Raw genomic sequence first — 21799 nt, 5'->3', positions numbered from 1 at the left:
AAAATTTAAAGTGTCTGCCTATCAAAAGAAAATGAATGGGCAAGTCTAGACTAGGAGAAATTATGTGCAAAATATATATCTGACAAAGAACTAGCGTCCAGCATATGTAAAGAACTCTTACTACCTGAAAGTAAAAAGATTGTAAGCAATCCAATTAAGAAATAGAGAAAAGATTTGAAGAGACATTTCACAAAGGAGGAGATACAAATAAATGGCCAATAAACCCACGAAAAAATATTTAATATAATTAGTTACCAGAAAAATGCAAATTAAAATCACATTGTGACACTCCACATGTATCAGAATGTCTAAAATTAAAAAGACTGACAATACCAGATACCAACTCTCAAGCAAATTGGTGGGAATGTAAAATGGTATATACCATTTGGGGAAAAGGTCTGGCAGTTGTATAAAATAAAATATATTGACCTACCTCTCAGCAATCCCATTCTTAGGATTTTACTCAAGATAAATGAAAACATATGCTCACAAAAGACCTAGACAGAAACATTCATAGCAGGAATTCTCTGGTTGTCCAGTGGTTAGGACTCTGCACTCTCACTGCCAAGGGCCTGGGTTTGATCCCTGGTCGGGGAACTAGATCCCTCATGCATGCCACAACTAAGGAGTCCACATGCCGCAACTAAAGATCCCGCATGCCACAACTAAGACCCAGCACAGCCAAAATAAATAAATAAATATTTTTTTAAAAAAAGTGGTTGCCTGTTGGGGGGAGGGACAAAGATTAACTGGGAAGGGGAATGAGGGATGATGTCAATGTTCCATTTCTTGCTGGAAGTTTGGGTTACACAAAGTTAGTGAACATACACCTAAGATTTATGCATTTCATTTAATGTAACTTTAACATAAACACTGTAAAAACTGAATATCTAATTATAGTTAATGATATGCATGCTGAAGTATTTAGGAGGAAGTGTACTGTTTGTCTGCAACTTACTTCAAAATGTACTAAAAGGGACTTCCCTGGTGGCGTAGTGGTTAAGAATCTGCCTGCCAGTGCAGGGGACACGGGTTTGAGCCCTGGTCCGGGAAGATCCCACATGCCGCGGAGAAACTAAGCCCATGTGCCACAACTACTAGGCCTGCGCTCTAAAGCCCACGAGCCACAACTACTGAAGGCCGCCCGCCTGGAGCCCGTGCTCCGCAACAAGAGAAGCCACCTCAATGAGAAGCCCTTGCACCGCAAAAAGGAGTAGCCCCCGCTTGCCGCAACTAGAGAAAGCCCACGCGCAGCAACGAAGACCCAACGCAGCCAAATATAAATAAATAAAACAAATAAAAATTTTAAAAAATGTACTTGGGCTTCCCTGGTGGCGCAGTGGTTGAGAGTCCGCCTGCCGATGCAGGGGACACGGGTTCGTGCCCCGGTCTGGGAAGATCCCACATGCCACAGAGCGGCTGGGCCCGTGAGCCATGGCCGCTGAGCCTGCGCGTCCATAGCCTGTGCTCTGCAACGGGAGAGGCCACAACAGTGAGAGGCCCGCGTACCGAAAAAAAAAAAAAAGTGCTAAAAATAGGAGGACTTACTGGATGGAGAGAGGGATAGATATATGTATAGAAATGTAATAAAGCAAGTAGAATAAAATGTTAACTGTGGAATCTAGTTGGTAGGTATATGGGTGTGTCATGTAAAATTCTTTCACCTGTGTTGAATAAAAAATTTTGTAATAAAATGTTGGGGACTTTTTTAAAAAGGTGAATAACGCATTTAGTTTAAGTGACTTCCAGATGTCCAGTTGGAAATGACTAATAGCCAGGCTTAAAACCCTGGAGCTTGAAAGAGGGCTATGACTGGAGATAATGAATTTGGGATTCATTAGCATATAGATGGTAACTGAAACCCTGTGAGTAGATGAGATCACCCAAGGAGAGCACCTACTGTGAAAGGACCTAAGACAGAACGGATGAGGAAGAAAAAAAGAAAATGTTCCCTGAGAAGGATCTAGAGAAGGAAAATTTGGAGAGTGATGGGAAGAAGTCAAGTGAAAAGTGTTTCGGTAAGGAGAGAGTGGTCCTCAATACCAAAGGCTAGGGGTAGTCCAGATGAGGATGAAATGTGTTATTTGATTTAAATACAGGGGTATTACTGAAGATCACGGGAAGAATAGTTAAGCGGAGGGTTTAGGTTAAGCAGAAGATGAAGCGGAAGCATCTTGACTCCGAAGTGCAAGCATCTTGTCTCCGAAGTGGAGACAACTTGTTTCAAGTTCGCTAAAGACGGAGAGGAGAGTGCAGCAGCTGGGGGAAAGACATGAGCTTTTTTCTTTTTTAAGGATCAACTGAGCGTATCTAAAATGATGATGACAAAGAACCAATACTTAGGGAGATAGAGGAGAGAGGGAGGAATTGAGTAATACCAGATGCGAGGGGTGGGATCCGAGCAGATGAACCGCCGTGCCTTAGATTAGGAGGGATGCTTCTTGCATCGTAAACGAAGGGAAAGGAAAGGGGAAAGCTGGCAGATTCTAAAGGTTTGGTGCAGGGAAGCTGATGGAATTTCGGTTCGATGGTTTCTATTTAACTCCGTAAAATACGCCTGGAGTAAGGGGGTTGGCTGTGCGTCGAGGTTTGAGGAGACTGCGGATTTGAAAAGCCGTTTAGAAATTCCGGGCCGCCCAGGCTGGTCCACACTGGGGCTTCGCTAGGGAGGCCCCGAGTGGAGCTCCGAGGGGGACGCCGCGGTGCGTCGCCATGGCAACCGAACCGCCGGTCTAGGCCCAGGACCAATTGTAACTCGAAACAGCCGCAGCGTTTTAACTCACTACTCCAGAAATCAGGGGAGGAGCCAACCCGAGGCGACCAAAGTGAAACCACAGATCCCGCGATATCACGGCCGCAACCTGCGAAACTGCACGTGACGCTACCGCCACGCAGCGCGACAGCGAGTATTAAACGTCATGGTACCGCGACGCAGTCGCTCTAATACAACGCTTTCCCGGAAGTGGTCGCTGGATCGGGCAGTGAAAGTGGTAGCCAGTTGTACCCGGTATCAGATCTCCGGAGGTCGTAGCTGAACTCTCTCTCTGCGTTTCGCCTCGATCCTTCCTGAGTCACCCAGGTTCTCCACCATCATGGGGGGCGGAGACCTGGTAAGTGAGGGAGCCCAGGGCTGGGGGAAGACTGAGGCCGGAGACCGACTGAGGCTGGGGACGGAAATTGGTGGGGGTGGCAGTGGGTATTCTTGCAACGCAGCCGTTGGGGACAGGGAGCTGTAGCCCTGGACAGGGGACGGATAACTAAGGCCATGAGGGACCGGGCGGAGACTTGGGAAGATATGTGAGGTGGGTCGCCAAGGAGGGGAGATGGTGTTTGTTGACAGGGAGCCCTTCTGGCTGGAAATTCTGGGAAGACTCGGGGGCGGTTGGAACCATGGCTAGGAAAGGAGGCAGGTATGGAGGACGTGTCACTTTGTTTTGTATATCTTGTCTTGGGATACATCTCCTTTCCTCAGCTAGGAGTTCAGTCATGTCCTGGGCTGTAGTAGGGGTGATTTGTGCCCCCGTTCTCCTCGTCCCTGAGCCATGTCCTGGGGTCACGGAAGATCTTCCTCATGTTCACTTTTCTGACTTCCACTCCTTCTTCAGTGCTGCATTCTGATCTGTAGTGGCAGAGCTTTCTTCTGAATTCATAGCACTTAATATAAGTTATATGGCTATTTCTCTTAAACTGTATAGTTCATTTGTAGGGGGCTAAGCCTCCGAATTGGGCAAATGTACCCATAAGAGCATGGTGCAAGATCAGCAAAATGCTAATCTCCTGAAAGTGTAGCTAATTGAATCAGCAAATAGATTCGTTTAGCCACCTGTCCAGTAGCTATATTAGAGTTTGTCAGGTGTTATCAGTTAGAATGAGTTCCAAGATACCATCAAGGTTCTTCTGACTTAGTGTCTTCAAGTAGCTGCATTTAGGGATAGGAAAGCTCTAATCCAGAGTTTCTCAACCTCAGTGCTATTGACATTTTGGGCTGGAGATAATTCTTTGTTGTGTGTGTGGTCCTGTGCATGTAGTAGCATCCCTGGCCTCTAGCCAGTAGCACCTTTCTACTTCAGTTGTGACAACCAAAACTGTCTACAGACATTGCCAAATGTTCCCTGGGAGGCAAAATCACCCATATTGAAGGCGAGAGACGAGGACCATTAGGACAAGGTGGAGGGTTGGGGAGGAAGGACTGAACAACCTGATGAGGGGAAAGGGAGTACAAGAAGAGAGAGAGAAAAGGAAGCTCTCATTAAAAAAAAAAAAAATTATTTTGGCCACACTGAGCAGCATGTAGGATCTTAGTTCCCTGACCAGGCATTGAACCCTGCCCCCTACAGTGGGAGCACGGAGTCCTAACCACTGGACCACCAGGCAATTCCCTCATTTAGGTTTCTTAACTGGTCTCCTGGTTTTCAATCCTGATCCTCTCCAATCCATTCTTTACATGCTAGGCTGGTCATGCCTCCCACCTGCATATGAATGTTTAGTGTTTTCTGCTGTCAACAGGATAAAATCCAGTCCCTTAACATGGCTTATAAGGCCCTTAATCTGTTGCTTTCTTAGTTGGCTTCATCTTGAGCCCCTTCCCATCAGCTTGCTCTCCTATCTCTAGCCATGCTGAATTATTTGTTCTTTCTCACCACTGGGCCTGCAGTTGTGTGTGCTGTTACCTCTGTGTGGAAATCTACCCCACTCCTTCCTGCTTCCTGCATCACTGGGCTAATTTATAATTATCCTTGGATGTCACTTCCTCCAGGAAAGCTTCCCTGGTTGGGAAGCTGAACCAAAGCAGTGGCTCATGGGGAGGAGGGAGAGGAGAAGCATTCCTTGAGGGTGAGGAGGAAGATCAGAACCAGGGGGAGATTCTTGGGAAGGAAGGTTGAAAGAGGTACTAGGTGGGGTTGTAAACCATGCAAGTTTAAGGCACGTTAAGTGGACTCAAGGAAAAGAAAACTGTGTTCATAAGAATGAACGTCCAGTGCCAAAGGCACTTGAATTCTTTTGCCTTTTAGAGTCTATACTTTCCTGCTTCTCTACCCCATTCCTCCTGTATTGTCATCACCAACCCTCACTTCAGGCAAGGCTAGTGGAAGTCGGACTCACACATTTCAAGATAGAAGTATTTGAAGGGAATCTCGGAGGGGCCTGTTTTATCCTGAAGCTTTATGTACTTGAACAACCTCTCTCCCGCCCCGCCATGTGTGAGATTTTTGGGTGCCAACCTTGCCATTGTTAAAGACATCTTGCCCTTACATGCCTGCCTTGGCATGAATATAGGGGTGGGAAAGGGAGGGCCAGTTATACTCACCACCCACCCACTGCCCGCATTGTTTTCTCCCTCCTTTCATTTACCACAGAATCTGAAGAAGAGCTGGCACCCGCAGACACTCCGCAATGTGGAGAAAGTGTGGAAAGCTGAGCAGAAGCATGAGGCTGAGCGGAAAAAGATTGAGGAGCTTCAGCGCGAGCTGCGGGAGGAGAGGGCCCGGGAGGAGATGCAGCGCTATGCGGAGGACGTTGGAGCTGTCAAGTGCGTGAGGAACTGGGGCGATTTGGCCTGGGGGTGTCTTGGTGTGTGGGGAGTTGCGGAACTGCCTGCAGGTGCATCGTCCAGTTGTTGCATAATAGCTGGTTAAGAGCATGAGTTTGGAATCAGACTGGCCTGGGTTCTGAGGCTGGCATGGCATGGACTAGCCTAGCTGTGTAACTGGGAGCAAGTTTGGGAGCCTTGGTTACCTTAGTAGAACCGGGGGAATGAGAGTACCCAACTCCTAAGGTTTGTTGAGGATCGAATGAGATGACATGTAAAGGGCTTAGTGTAGACCAAGTTCACGGTAGATGATTGCCAAGCAACTGTGGCTGAGGATTGCCTATACCCTGCTGCTCAGTATGCGTTGAGGCCTCAGTCCTGCTTTTGTTTATTTATGGATTGCAGGCTCATTTTAGGGAGGCAGAGAGGTCCCATGGAAGGAGGTAGATGGTGTGTCTGTCAGTAAAAGCTGTGTGAATGCGGACAGTCTCATTCGATATTCCCTGACTTCAGTTTCCTCTTGTATAATATAGGATAGGAGTAACAGACAATAATTACTCTACCCATCTCATAAGAGGGGATGGGAATAAATGTGTTCTGAGAAAAATTAAAAGCATAAAATATGCAGTGCAGGTTTCCCAGAACCTGGGATTCTAACCTGGGGTGTGAGGATAGACAGAGGGAATGTTCTTCTTTACTGATTTCTGTAATTTAATAAGGCGAGATCAGCTCCGGGTCCAGCCGGGGCTCTTGGCCGGGAAGTGGCCGCGCAGTGGGGAGGGTGCTCTCAAGCGGAGGTTCCGCGGCCCAGGGAGGGCAAAAGCAAAGTCTCTAACTTGTTCTCAGAGGGAGGTTTCTTGAGCCAGGGAGGTGGTCTATGGTGGCGCTAATGGAGTTAGCACTGGATAGAAGCTAGGTGTTGTGAGAGCGCCCCAATTTTTTTTTTTAAAGCCGATCCAAATTTCCATCTCTATTTTCTTTACTCTTTCTTGTTTCTAAATGTTCAATGTACTTTTTCTGCAGCTAATGAAAAGTGAAGGTCTTCAAATGTCATGTTTGAGAGTACAGGTAGTATTCAGTGGAAATTGGGAGTCGTCAATATGTTTTTTTTTATCCCAAGAACATAAAACAGTCTGTACATACATATTTTTTGTAAATCTTAAATGTAAGAAAATATAGTTAAAAATCACCTGCTTTAAAATCAAATGTAAAATTATTCTTCGGGAATTTGTTTTTTTAAAACAGTGAAAAGCAATGAGTAGTGAATATACTAAAGATATTTATAATCTCTGACTTATTTTAATATACTTGAAATTTTGTTTCTGGTAAGAGCTATTGCTTTCTTGTTTGACTTCCTGATTAAGTTTCAGTAAAATGTGCATATAATAACAACAAACTGTATTCTGTATGAAAAAAACAAATCCGAGAAAACCCACATCTTCACTGGAACGATCACCAATAAATCGGTATTTTTTAATTAAAAAAAAATATGCAGTGCATTCCTAAATCAGAATTGAATAAAAACTCCAGATAGACTAAAATTGACTTATCTGTACTATCCCTTGTTCATATCCTAGTGGGCAAGTCTCCAGGGTGACATGTGACATACTTCCCCTGTTGGATATACAGGGCTTTTCCTTAGTAATTTCATGACAGGAGGATTTGTGACATTCAGAGGCATGTGTGTGTGTGTGAGAGAGAGAGACTTAGTTTCAGTTCGTGGAAATGGCATTATGGAATTTAGGCAGGATAACAATTACATTCTTTCTTTTTTTGTTGTTTATTTTATTTTTTATATAGCAGGTTCTTATTAGTTACCTATTTTATACATATTAGTGTATACATGTCAATCCTGATCTCCCAGTTCACCCCCCCCATTTCCCCCCCTTGGTGTCCATACGTTTGTTCTCTAAATCTGTGTCTCTATTTCTGCCTTGCAAACTGGTTCAACTGTGCCATTTTTCTAGATTCCATATATATGTGTTAATATACGATATTTGTTTTTCTCTTTCTGATTTACTTTTACTTCACTCTGTATGACAGTCTCTAGATCCATCCACATCTCTACAAATGACCCATTTTCATTCCTTTTTATGGCTGAATAATATTCCATTGTATATATGTATACATTCTTTCAGGATTGGCAGAAGGCCATTCTGACTTAAGTATAAAATTTGAAATGTTTTAAAATAAATGGAGTCTTGGCGTTTTTAAAGTACAGCACAATATATTTAGGGCATTAATATATAAAATGAGGTAAAATAATGAAATGTTATAAGTTTTTTTTAACCATAGATACGCATTAAATTATTTTACTGTATACACTTTGTATAAATTATATTCTTTATAATTTATACTAAATAAATTTCACACATTTGAATTAATTCCTGGGCAGCTTATATGACATTTTTATATGTGAGGTTTGAGATTTTGTGAACCCTTGATTTTAAAACAAATGTCAATTTTAGACGGAATACCCATTAGTTATAAGAGTTTACTTTCCCACTAACCAAAAGTAAAAAATTATTTTGAAATTTTTATTCAGCCAAACATTACATATTCTGTGCCTGATATGTCAGAAATTTGGGCTTTGCAGACTCTAATTAATGAGGTCAGAGTATAGATGAGCAGCTTCAGAGCTGGGAGTCAGTGTATATCCTGTTGCTGACCCTCATGCCCTCTTGTCTGTTGGGAATGGGAGGAAGGTGATTTTATATTCTTTTGATTTTTTTGCCCCCTCACATATTCTCCAATGTTATGAAACTCAAAGGTTAGCACGTAGGTCCCTTTTTTTGGTCTTTACTTGCAGATGTATTTAGACCATCTGCTTGTCCAGCTGACTGGTTTGTGTAGTTCTTTGCATAGTGTCGTGCTTTTCATTTATCCAATACAACCCTTTGCTATTTAACAATTCACTTGTATGGTTCAGATAATCTTTTCTGTGTTTATTATACAGCTCTCTTAGAACAAAGAAAAAACCTCAATATGCATGTTATCCTTGATCTCCATCCAAATCCCTCTTTGCAATAGGATGTTGTTTAAGTATTTACTGATAATATTAGAAAATTGTGTTTTCTTTACCAGCATTTTTCAACGCTTGCACTTTAGGGTGTCCTTGGAAGATTAGATAAATGAAGATGGGAGTGATTCCCACCCAAGCAGACTCTCTAAGATTAGCAGGAGGTGTCTGGGGCTAGGGCATCTGGATACTTTAAGAGCTGCCTGGGTGATCCTCATGGGCAGCCTCAATTGAGAACCTGTTCTATATCCTTAGTGATAGCAACAGCAAAAATCTATACACCATTTCGTTTTTATATGACTTTTACCCCAAATGTTCTCTCATTTAAAAACTCAGAGAGAGGGTCTCACTTTAAAAATGATGAGAGATGGCAGTTACTAGCTCCACTTTAGACGTGAGGATATGGAAGTGCACAGAAGTAACTTGCACGTTTACCCAGCTGGGTAGTGGCGGAACCAGGTCAAGTCCAGTGGCACTGGATCTCAGCGATACAACATGTTCTCTTACTGGAGGGCCTGAGCAGGACTGATATTAGTTGAGTCCTTTTAAGACTAGCTGTAGCCCTGAAAATACTACTTTATAGAAGTATCTGTCTTCATTTTTCCTGTCCTTTCTTCTGGATACGTCTTGCTCCTTTGCCTGCATATTCCTGGCCCTCCTACCTCTTCATCCCATCTCTTCTCTTTTATTCACTTGCTTAGCTTCTTTTCCCTCATCCAGTAACTGCTCCTGCTTCCCAGGGCTCACTGTTCTTCTCCCTTCATTCCTGTGGTACCAGTGTCTGCTTCATGCTGACGACTCCCACGTTTATCCCACACAAACTCTTGTATCTCTGTACATTCAGGCAGTTCTTTTTTTTTTTTTTTTTTTTTAAATTCAGGCAGTTCTGCTTCAAGTGTCCCACAGTTACCCATCACATACTTAGCTCTCAGCAGCACTGTTCAGTAATTAGTTGACCTCTGTGCCTCATCTGGTAGCCTGTGAGCAACTCAGCTGCCTGAATCTTTGTCATCTTTCTGACCTTCTTCCTCTGCCTGGCACATAGGAAATGTGCCGAGTCATTGTTTACAAATGAATAAACAAATATTTATTTCCAGTTTCCCCATCTGCATTCGTGTCAGGCATGCATAAGTATGATCCCTTGAGCCATCTTTGACAAGTCCTTTTAGGATCCCCCCCCTACTCGATCACTGAGACCTGCTTTTCATTCAAAAAGTACTGCCAGTTCCAGACCCATTGCCCATGAATTGTCAAACACTGAACATATTAGGCAACTGTCTGGGATTCATTCCAGCCATCTAGGAGTTTAAAAAAACCTGGTGGGAGATACAAAACACATACATAGAGAATAAAAAGACTAGCTAGTGGGAACATCAGTGATTATCCCCAGGGTAAGAAGACATGACAGAACTACAGGGTAGGTTATGGGATAGGAGGGGCAAAGAAATTATGAAGTACATATTTTATCTCAATACATTTATGTTTCTTCTGCCAGTTGATGAGTTGCCCTTGAAGTAAAACAAAGACAAAACAAAACAGACTAGCTAGTGTTTATTTAGTACTTACTTTGTGCCATGCACTCTTCTGAACACCTTAAAAATTCATTGACTTATTTAATCCCCAACAACCCTATGAGGCAGGTACTCTTTTATCCCCATTTTACAGGTGAGGACACCAGTGCTCAGATGAGTTGCTTGGCTTTAGAGCCGGGATTCAAATCCACGTTGCCTGACTCCAGAGCTTGTGCTCTTAACCATTATGTTATACTGCCTTTCAGGAAAATGAGCTTGCCAGAATATTCTAGTCACCGCCGGTCTTCTTGCTCAGACCTCTTTAAGCTCTTATGTAGTCTGCCTTTCACAGTCAGTTCCCTCCAACCCCCAGGAGTTTTTTATTGTTTCAATAACAGAACACACAAAACCAGGCAGAGAAGTCTCCAAGGAAATGATGGTTTTGTTTCACTATTATTTGTCCCTTGGTTCTTCATCTTCTAAGCACTTATTACAGTTTCTTTTAATGCTGTTAGACATGTATTTTGATTATAAATACAGTCCAACTGTGAATAAATAACTGTATTGTCTTTTTACACCCATCCCCCATGTTCCTTTAAATAGAAAAAAGTGCTCACTATCTCTTAATAGCCTATTTGGCCATGGTTGTCTCACCTGTGATTTAAAAATACATTATATCTTGATCTTCCAAAATCCTTCTTGAATTACAGCTTATTCTGTTAAAGAAATTCTGGGAAAGAACTCATTGATATTGTTGATAGTCTCCAAAAGGTGAGGGTGGTAACTGAGTTGAAGGCACCTGGGAGGGATCTTCAGCAAACCGAGGACCATTGGGAAACTACACAGAGGCAGATCTTGTCAGTAAGATACCAGCTCCTCCAATTAACCCTAGGAGAATGCCACCAGTCACAGCTGACCCAACAACTGTGGCCACTGGTCCCTTTTGGCTGCCAATATGACTCCTGTGAAGGCTTCACTTGTGACAGAATTCCAGAGGTCTTTCTAACATGCACCATCCAGCAGAGAATCATGGAAAACAGACCTCCCCAAACTGCAAAGCCACCTCCCAAATGTGGAGGCCTGTTTCTGTTTTTTTTTTTTGGCGATACGCAGACCTCTCACTGTTGTGGCCTCTCCCGTTGCGGAGCACAGGCTCCAGACGCGCAGGCTCAGCGGCCATGGCTCACGGGCCCAGCCGCTCCGCGGCATATGGGATCTTCCCGGACTGGGGCACGAACCCGTGTCCCCTGCATCAGCAGGCGGACTCTCAACCACTGCGCCACCAGGGAAGCCTGGAGGCCTGGTTTTAATAGCTGTCAAACTCCCACGTAGTCTCTGGTTTACTCCCACTGGAGAATGGTGAAAACCTTTAATTGCATAAAAGACACTACTACCTGTGGTACCCATCATAAAGGCCCCACCACAGTTTTCCACATAGTTCTCCGGGGCACGGCTCTCACTCTTGCTCCTCCATCTTGACCCCAGTGGTGTGAGTGAGATTGGGTAAGCTGGGTGGAGCCTGACCCCTGTGGCCCACCATCAATTCTTTTTTCTTTTTTTTAAATAAATTTATTTATTTATAGCTGCATTGAGTCTTTGTTGCTGCACTCAGGCTTTCTCCAGTTGCGTTGAGCAGGGGTTACTCTTCGTTGTGGTGCACGGGCCTCTCATTGTGGAGGCTTCTCCTGTTGGGAAGCACAGGCTCCAGGCACGCAGGCTTCAGCAGTTGTGGCACACGGGCTGAGTTGCTCTGCAGCATGTGGGATCTTCCTGGACCAGGGCTCAAATCCGTGTCCCCTGCATTGGCAGGCGGATTCTTAACCACCGCACCACCAGGGAAGCCCCACAATCAATTCTTAATCATAGACTATAGTGTTTCTCAAGCCAATCCTTATAATAGGAAAAGAAATCTGAAGGGTTAGACCCTCTATTATTGGTTTAAATTATTTTTATTAAAAACATATGCAAAGATATAACTAGGAAGGTATTATTTATGCTCATAGTTATATAATCTTAAACAAAAATAAATATACAAAATTTAAAAGTCATAGTCAAAAACCATTGCACCTAATGTTATAGATAATATTGTTTCGATGAACCTACTTTGCTACTTGTAGTGTGAATGTGATATTGGCTGCTCCAACACATGCTCTTATGAATGAATTCAGCACACCTTTACTGTCTGTTGTGTGAGGGCTCGATTTTCTCACCACTTTTTTTCTCTTAGAACCACAGGAAAATATTTGGCATGATACTGTGACATAATTTGGCTTCCCTCTTTTGGCTTGAAAGCATAACTTGTTATTGCCGGGCTTTTCTCATTATCCCCTCGAATGTAGTATATTACCACTGGTGCCAAGGTGACAGTAAGCACCAAAACACACAGTAAACACAACTGCATATGTGGTCACTGAAATTGTTTTGGTGATGAGCTGATCCAGAACATGCATGTTAGCTCTTGCAGATTATCCTCGAAATGAAAGCACAACATAAAGACTTTGTAAAGGAGACTTGAGAAACCCTGAGCAGAAGATCCATGCCCCAGGCTGAGGAACTTTTTTTTCCTCATAAATTGCTTTAGGTGTGTGGAAATGATCTCTCTCCTAAAATGTAAACTCCATGACAGCAAGTACCGTTTCTTCCCAAGTGCCCCATGGAGTGTGGTGTTTAGCCCTTGCTAAGGGGCCTGTAGAATGAGTCCAGTTCTGACCAGCTGTGCCTTTTTTTTTTTTTTAAAGTTTGGCCACGCCTTGAGGCCTGCAGGATCCTTGTTCCCTGACCAGCAATGATCAAACCTGCACCCTTGGCAGTGAGAGCATGGAGTCCTAACCACTGGGCCGCCAGGGGATTCCCCCAGCTGTGCTTATCTATCCCTCATGTTCAGGTTTTGTGTGTAGGTTTGAGAAGTCTACATTTTCTTTGACTGTATTTTTATTTTTTCTTCAACTAGGAAAAAGGAAGAAAAATTGGACTGGATGTACCAGGGTCCTGGTGGGATGGTGAACCGTGATGAATACTTGCTGGGGCGTCCCATTGACAAATACGTTTTTGAGAAGATGGAGGAGAAGGAGGCAGGCTGTTCTTCTGAGACAGGACTCCTCCCAGGCTCTATCTTTGCCCCATCAGGTGCCAATTCCCTTCTTGACATGGCCAGCAAAATCCGGGAGGATCCGCTCTTCATCATCAGGTACTGATGAGCGGCTGAGAAGGGGGTTTTATTACAGAGATGCTTAGCAGAGATGTTATCTCACCTCTTGCTTTGCAGTTGGTTTCCTGTTGGCTTTTGTCTGCCATGTAAAAGGAGTTGTCTCCATTTGGGCTTCTGATGTTGAAAAGGAGGCTCTATTAAGGGTGCCTGAACTAGGCTGTTTGGGAAGAGATTGGTAAATGCACCAGGCCAGACCAAATTTATTCATTTACCCTTGGCCCTTAAACAAAAATAAGAGGTAGAAGCAAGGTGAGAAAGACTGGCAGCTTCTTAGAAATTGGGGGATATGTGTAGAGTTGTCTGGGGGGTTGAATAGACCTTTTCCCCTCCCCTCTGCCCCTCCCTTTTGTTTGTTTTTTGCAGCAGAACCCTTTGAAAAGAAACTTTAGAATTTTATTTAACCCTAATATGTAACAGATCAAAGTAGACCTGTATTTTGGGTGTTAAATGAAATCATGTGGTGCGTTTTTTTTTGTTTTTAATTTTCATTTATTTTATTTCAAGTGTGGAAGGTTGAACATTAAAAAATGTTTATTTCTTATTTAATTTCTTTTGAAAATTCTTTTAAAGTTATCTATATATTATAGATATATATTTATATGTAAATATTTTCTCCCATTTTGTTAGCGTCTTAATTAATTGTGGTAAAATATACATAACATAAAATTTACCATCTTAACTTTTTTTTTCTTTTTTTTTCAAGTTCCTTAAACTCACCAGCGTACAAATGTGAGCAGGCACTCTTCCCACACTCACATTGTATCATGAGTACATGTTTGGGTTTTTTTAATAAATTTATTTATTTTTGGCTGCATTGGGTCTTCACTGCTGCACACGGGCTTTCTCTAGTTGTGGCGAGCGGGGGCTACTCTTCATTGCGGTGTGCGTGCTTCTCATTGCGGTGGCTTCTTTTGTTTCGAAGCACAGGCCCCAGAGCGCATGGGCTTCAGTAGTTGTGCCGCGTGGGCTCAGTAGTTGTGGCTCGCAGGGTCTAGAGCACAGGCTCAGTAGTTGTGGTGCACAGGCTTAGTTGCTTCGTGGCATGTGGCATCTTCCTGGACCAGGGCTCAAACCCATGTCACCTGCATTGGCAGGCAGATTCTTAACCACTGCGCTGCTACGGAAGTCCCATTTTAACTATTTTTGAGTGTACGTTTCAGTGGCAGTAAGTATATTCACAGCATTGTGCAACCATCACCACTACCTATCCTTCTCCAGAACATTTTCATCTTCGCAACTGAAACCTTATACTCATTAAACAGTAAGTCCCCATTCTCTCCTCTTCCCAGCTCCTGGCAGCCACTTCTACTTTCTGTCCCTATGAATGTAACTACTGTAGTTACCCATATAAGTGGAATCATATGGTATTTGTCCTTTTGTGACTGACCTATTTCACTCAGCATAATGTCATCAAGGTTCATTTGTGTTACAGCATGTGTCAGAATTTCCTCCTTTTTAAAAATTGTGGTAAAATACACATGACATAAAATTTACCATTTTAACCATTTTAAGTATATATATAGTTCAGTAGTAAGGGTATCCAAATTGTTGTGCAACCAATCTCCAGAAGTTTTTCATCTTGCATAACTGAAAATCTGTATCCATTAAGCAACAACTCTTCATTTCCTTTTCCCCCCAGCCCCTGGGAACAACTATTGTACTTTTCATTTCTATGAGTCGGACTATTCTGAACCTCATAAAAGTTGAAATCATTCAATATTTGTTTTTTTGTGACTGGCTTATTTTACTTAGCATAATGTCCTCAAGGTTCATCCATGTTGTAGCATGTATCAAAATTTCCTTCCTTTTTAAGGCTGAATAATATTCTGTTGCATGTGTATACCACATTTTTTAATCCATTCATCTGTCGTGCACATTTGGGTTATTTCCACCTTTTGGTTATTGTGAATAATGCTACTATGAACATTGGTGTACAAATATTGTGCATATTATTTTATAAACTCCTTTTTATCACCTAGCCATATATATGGGACATTTTTCTGTGTTGCTGACTATACTTCTGTCACATCATTTTTAATATCTATATTGTATGGATATACCATAATTTATTTATTTATTTTAAAACATTTTTTTTGACACCTTCCCTTTCTTTTTTTTTGTTTTGTTTTTTAAAATTTTTACTTATTTATTTTTGGTTGCATCAGGTCTTAGTTGTGACACGCAGGATCTTTCATTGTGGTGCGTGGGCTCTCTAGCTGTGGTGTGTGGGCTTAGTTGCCCCAGCATGTGGGATCTTAGTTCCCTGACCAGTGATTGAACCTGCATCCCCTGCATTGGAAGGCGGATTCTTAACCACTGGCCCACCAGGGAAGTATCTACCATAATTTATTAATATTCTCCTGTTGGATCCCTAACTTGTTTCCAAGTTTTCATTGTTATAACATGAACACCTTTTTAGTGACCTTCCTTGATTATATCCTTTCAGTAACAAATTCTTGAGGAAGCATTTGTAAGATTAAAGAGTTTGTGAGTATGTACAGGCTGTGATAAATGTTGCTGAATTGTCCTCCGGGAAGGTTGACCAGTTTACCCTCCTATGAACCCTATGTGAGAGTAAGACTTCTTGAAAGAGGTATCCATTCTGTTTATTTCCCAGGGGTTATCATGCTAAACAGTGGAGGTAGTATTGAAATGTTGCATACGTTTGATACACAAGATGACATACATTTACTTGACCAGTTGGGAAGCCCTGAGCATGAAGCTTAATAAGCAACAGACCAAACTCACTTTCTTGCACAACAGGGAACCAGTGTGAACTTTCCCCACAATATTCAATCCCTTATGCAGATTTGGGAAAGATTTCTGGCTTCCACACAATCATGCAGATTGCACCATGGGGCCTGTCTGCCTGCACTGAGAAGAAAGATTGCTGTATAGAATTATGGAGAGTAGAATGAATGGTTTAATCCCCTTTTCTGAAAGAAAGAATCATGATTTTTATAACTTCTCTTTAGGAAGAAAGAAGAAGAGAAAAAAAGAGAGGTATTGAATAATCCTGTGAAAATGAAGAAAATCAAAGAATTGGTAAGTAGTACATCAAATAAGCATCAAGAGCTACTTAACATGAAAACTCCTCTCCATTTACTCTTACGAGAGGGAAAGCAGCATGGCTTTAAACATTTTTGTCTTTTAGAGACCTTCTCCTGGTGATTTTGTGCAATCTTAACATATAAAGCTTAATTTTGCTTGATTTTCTCTTTTATGTCTTTTGGTTGGAAAAAATAGCATGTTTCATCATTCTTCCAGAAAAAGAGGGGTATTGGGATATGCCTGTGGAAAGCATGATCATGCAGTGTGTTCAGGAGATCAGGTGGTTTCAAGCCTTTAGGGCCCATTCATCACTCATGTAACATATTATGTGATTGTTTCTTGGATTGGAAAATTTAAAGATTGATCTTGTGGTCCCTGATTACTGTCAGCAGAGTTGCAGCCTTTTGACAAATGGGAATTCCTAAGCAGTGGTTCTGGGGACTGTTTCAAAACACAGATTCCCAGCCCCACCCACCAGAGGGTCCGTTCAGTAGTCTAGGGGCGTTTGTGCACAACCAGGGTCCAGACCCTCTAGTCTTCTCGACAGGGGGCGTCTGATCATGTCCTGGACCCCTGTAGACCCTGAGGCCTGGAGGCAGGTAGTTTACACATGACCCTGTCCCCTCAGAGGGACTGACAGGGGTCCCAGTAATCTTGCGCGGTTATGTTCTGGGCATTTTCTAGTTGCAAATGAGTCTGGAAAAAAAGGAGAAGAAGAAAAAGAAGGAGAAGAAAAAGAAGCACAAGAAACATAAGCACAGAAGCTCAGGCAGCGATCGTGGCAGCAGCGAGGATGAGCACGGCCGGGAGAGGTGAGTGTGTGGAACGGCGTCCTGCACCGTTGATTCACTCATTCATTCCACAGATACGAACTGAATACCTGCTCCGGGCCAGAAGCCACCAGGTTCTGGGGGTTCAGTGGAGAACACTTGCACACCGGCCCTCTGCCCCCAGAGCTGGCCAGCTAGCACTTGAGTTCCTGGAGGAGTTGGCGAAACCCCCAGGGGAGCTGGCTGTAGCTGTGTCAGTCTTAGGTCAGACATCCTGGATATGGCTTTCGTCTCAGCTCTTGATTCCTGCAAGACTTACGTGGGTTTTATGGAGGCTTTTTTTTTTTTTTTTTTCCAAATGCATTAATGGGCCCATCTGGACCTGTTCTGTGTGTCTCCTTTGCGGGAGCCGCCAGCGCTGTCTCTGCTGACTCACTCGTAGTCCCTAGAATAGCAGCACGAGGTGAGAGGAGAATGTGCTCGGGCGCTGGGGCTGAAAAGCAAGGCCCACGGTTTTTCTCAGTAAAAACATGACTGTGCTGATGCATCTTCCAGCAAAGATAGAGAAACACACTCCCATGTGAGAGCCGGGAGGTGGGAGAGGTCACGTTTGAAACAGGAAGCACGTCTCAGCACAAGAGCTGTAAACTGGACCTTTAGGCATTTTCTTTTTCGATGAATATGTGTTTTAATCTCTTAGATCTCAAAAGAAGATGGCAGATTCTTCCCCTGTTTTGTCCAAAGTCCCTGGATATGGCTTACAGGTAAGGATATGGGCTTCTCAAAGGGAGTGACTGTGGGACTGGAACGTGCCAACCTGGGTACCTTTTTGGACACAGAGCATATTTAGCAGCCAATCAGACGTGCGGAAAGAAGGGAGTTTGGGCAGCACAGACTGGAGAACAGGCCCATTCCTTATCCCTGAGCCTCTGACTATGGCTGAGGGCCCTCTGAGCAGCGAGGCTAAACTACCAGTGGGCATTTAGGCATTCCGTCCATCCCTCTGCATATAACTTACATGAAATGTGTACATGTTAAGGGTTGATGACTTTTTGATAAATGTACATCCCTCTGGATTCCTTTTTTCCCCTGAGTATGTTTAACCTGAGGTCCTGTTCTCCGTATTCTGCCTCCTGCTCCTCCTTAGGCTGTAGCAAAGAGCCAATTTAGGTGGTTGGGTGATACATCCTCTTAGGGCATTCTGAGGATAACTTTCGTAAGTTTATACAGCTCTCAGTGGTAACTGTGTGATGGGATCGGTATACCCAGTTGGCTCCTTACAGAACCTCAGTGCTTACTCATTTTCTTGTTTCACTGCATCTTCTCCTGAGCTGCTAGATTTTCCTATGATTAACTTTTCTTCCTTTCCTTGATGATATAGGTCAGGAACTCTGACCATAGCCAGGGACTGCAGGGTCCTCTGACAGCTGAGCAAAAGCGAGTGCGTGGGTTGAAGAATTACTCCAGGTCCAGAAGCTCCTCTCCCTCACCTCCCAGACATGCCAGCAAGAAGAGCACCAGAGAAGCAGGGTCTCGGGACAGGAGGTCTCGATCCCCAGGCAGAAGGTCACGGTCCCCAAGGCCAAGCAAACCGTGAGTATGGGAATTCAGCGGGAAATAACCTGTGAAGGTGGGGGCCTGGTTACAGCTGGTATTTGCGATGTCTGTTCATCAACTCTTCCAAATGTCTTTGCTTTGTTATTATCTTTACTTTTTTTTTTTTAATGTAAAGCTCAGACCCCTAGAACTACATATTTATATATGTGGAATCTCTAGAGGAAGATTAATATCAAATCTTATGTATCCTTATGCCTTTGTTTTTCTTCCACTTCTTCCCTCTATTTTCCTCAATTTGGATTATAGTTCTAAAACTGTTAGCTTTTCTTCCATCATTTGAGGGACATGATAAAAGCCACTGTATTGAAAAAGCTCTTCTCCTCTCTGCCCTCTGTGTCTGTTACAGGCACAACTCTAAGGTAAATAGGAGAGACAGAGGCCGAAGTAAGAGCCTATCACCTAAAAAAGACACCTACCAAAGGCGGCATGGTCATGGGTACACCAGGTGAGTCAAGAGCCCAGTAGGTTAACTTCAGACTTTCAGGCCTGAGTCTTGGAATGGCTCAGACCAGAGCAAGTGGATAATCTATATCACCTTTTTTGCCCACCCCTCTTTTATTCATCTTGGTCAACTTTTAACCATCTGCCCTGCCCCCCACCCCGTGCGAGTCACATTGAAAGGACAAAGTAAATAGTTTTGAACTATTGAACTAATGACCAATTCACTAAGTGATTGTCTCTCAACACCTGTAAACATGTTATTCTCACAGAGATTTCTACAGGAAGCTTTTCTTAAGAGTATGCTCCTTTCTTGAGGCATCAGCTGAAAGGGAAGCAAGAAGGTGGTCTCCTTGAGGGCAGACACCCTAAGATAAACTCTGTGTATGAGTTGGGTGTGGTGTGGGTCAGACAGAACATGGGTGTGCGGTCATGGGACCTGAGGGGAGCTGGCTGTGCCCATGAAAGGCTGTCCCTAGGGGTCTCAATTGCTCTTAGAAGTTTAGATGAGGGAATTCCCTCGCAGTCCAGTGGTTACGACTCGGCGCTTTCACTGCCGTGGGCTCCAGTTCAATCCCTGGTCAAGGAACGAAGATCTCATAAAAAAAAAAAAGTTTAGTTGACTTGGGCAACTTTTGTGTACTTCCTTTAACTGCCTCCCCCCGTTGGCTGCACATTAGAATCACCTGGAAAGCTTAAAGAAAAACCAAAATCCCAATCAATCCCTTGTTGCACCCCAGCCCTATTACATCACAATCTCTGGGGATGGGCCCAGACATCAGTATTTTTAAAGCATCCCAGTAGTTCCAGCGCACAACCAGCACTGAGAACCACTGAGAGTTCATAACAACCTCTTTTATTCAGTATGCTGTTAGAAGAGAGGCAAACCCTAAAGTCCCTTTTAACTTTTAATTGCCTGATTCCCTAAGTTTAAGGTTTCATTTTCACTGGCAACTTTCCAAAATACCCATGTACATATTTCCCTGCCTTCCCAGAGAGGGAGGGTATATTATGCATAATTTAATCTTTTATTGGTGACACTGGGTCAGTTCTTCTGCTGTGCTGTAATTCATGCTGTTCGTAGGGATGGCTGCTCATGAGTGTATTTTTTTTGATGTATTTTAAGGCTCTTGGTCAGCGCAAGGTCTGCTTTTTCAGATCCCGCTTTGTTTTTCTGTCTCTTTTGCCATCTGCCATCACTTAAATTTGTCTCACTTTGTCAGCCTTTCTTATCGCCCTTAGAATCTTTGTTGAATTTTGTGATTTAAAATGAGTTAGAATAAACAACAAGGTCCTACTGTATAGGACCAATACTTCAATAAAGTTTTTTTTTTAAATAAATTTATTTATTATTTTTGGCTACGTTGGGTCTTCGATGCTGTGTGCGGGCTTTCTCTAGTTGCAGCTAGTAGGGGCTATTCTTCGTTGCGGTGTGCGGACTTCTCATTGCGGTGGCTTCTCTTGTTGCGGAGCACGGGCTTTAGGCATGTGGGCTTCAGTAGTTGTGGCACTTGGGCTCAGTAGTTGTGGCTCATGGGCTCCAGAGCTCAGGCTCAGTAGTTGTGGCACATGGGCTTAGTTGCTCCACGGCATGTGGGATCTTCCCGGACCAAGGCTTGAACCTGTGTCCCCTACATTGGCAGGCAGATTCCTAACCACCGTGCCACCAGGGAAGTCCCAGTAAAATTTTAAAAAATAAATAAATAAAGTGAGTTAGAGCCCTCAAGACTTTTGTCTTCCAGGAATGGAAACACAGAAACTTGAAAGCATGGATTCTATGATATCTCTTTGTTTTGGTTTGGTGTTCCAGGGAGTTGAACACCAAAGATGTAACCAAGATGGTGCTGAATTAAGACAAAAGAAAAGTTTTGGCTGTAAAACCTTTCTTAGCACTAGTTCCACTGTTTCTCAGATTGAGAGTCACTGGATATTTCCTCAAGGGCCTGAGAGTTCTGTAAGGATTTAAAATTTTTTGAGTTCTCTTTTGTATGTATGTTTTGTTTTAATTAGTGATCTAAAACAACTTTCTTGTCAGCTGAAGGATGAAGCTTTTCTTTAGCAGTGAGGCTCTCAATTTAAAGCGATTTTTACAGACTAAGACTTTTTTTTTCTCTTAAGTTTTTTTTGGGGGACTGAGGGATTCCACATTATTTTTCCATTGCTTTCAGTGCTTCCTAAATTTCTTATAGTCAACACAGCACTTAAAAAAAAATTATTCAAGTATAGTTGATTTGCAATGTTGTATTAATTTCTGCTGTACAGCAGAGTGATTCAGTTACACACACACACACACACACACACACACACACACACACACATGCACATTCTTCTTCATATTCTTTTCCATTATGGCTTATCACAGGATATTGAATACAGTTCCCTGTGCTATACAGTAGGACCTTGTTTATGCATTCTATATGTGACAGATATCACGATATCACAACACTTTTTTTTAAAAATTTATTTAATTAATTTATTTTTGACTGCGTTGAGTCTTCCATGCTGTGCGTGGGCTTTCTCCAGTTGCAGCGAGAGGGGGCCACTCTTCATTGTGGTGTGCAGGCTTCTCATTATGGTGACCTGTCTTGTTGCAGACCACGGGCTCTAGGTGCGCGGGCTTCAGTAGTTGTGGCATGCAGGCTCAGTAGTTGTGGC

The 21799-nt window shown here is 43.1% G+C and overlaps 1 protein-coding gene and 1 pseudogene across 1 annotated transcript in view; one reads left to right on the top strand and one right to left on the bottom strand.

Moving 5' to 3' along the window:
* Positions 1-2955: 2955 nt before the first annotated feature.
* The window catches only part of CWC25 (CWC25 spliceosome associated protein homolog), a 33289-nt gene continuing 14445 nt past the window's right edge, over positions 2956-21799 (top strand). The window contains exons 1-8 of the mRNA XM_029213029.1: positions 2956-3110; positions 5358-5530; positions 13011-13247; positions 16244-16313; positions 17004-17131; positions 17790-17853; positions 18471-18682; positions 19053-19151. Of these exons, the coding sequence (XP_029068862.1) occupies positions 3093-3110; positions 5358-5530; positions 13011-13247; positions 16244-16313; positions 17004-17131; positions 17790-17853; positions 18471-18682; positions 19053-19151 (1001 nt within the window). The 5' untranslated portion in view covers positions 2956-3092. The remainder of the gene's footprint in view (positions 3111-5357; positions 5531-13010; positions 13248-16243; positions 16314-17003; positions 17132-17789; positions 17854-18470; positions 18683-19052; positions 19152-21799) is intronic.
* Positions 10803-11534, bottom strand: LOC114889624 (annotated as a pseudogene).

This window comes from Monodon monoceros, unplaced genomic scaffold, assembly GCF_005190385.1.
Source record: "Monodon monoceros isolate NGI ecotype Baffin Bay Population unplaced genomic scaffold, NGI_Narwhal_1 Super_Scaffold_9, whole genome shotgun sequence".
In the NCBI taxonomy this organism is placed as follows: domain Eukaryota; kingdom Metazoa; phylum Chordata; class Mammalia; order Artiodactyla; family Monodontidae; genus Monodon; species Monodon monoceros.
The sequence above is the reverse complement of the archived record's forward strand: the minus strand, read 5'-3'. Positions and strand labels throughout refer to the sequence as shown.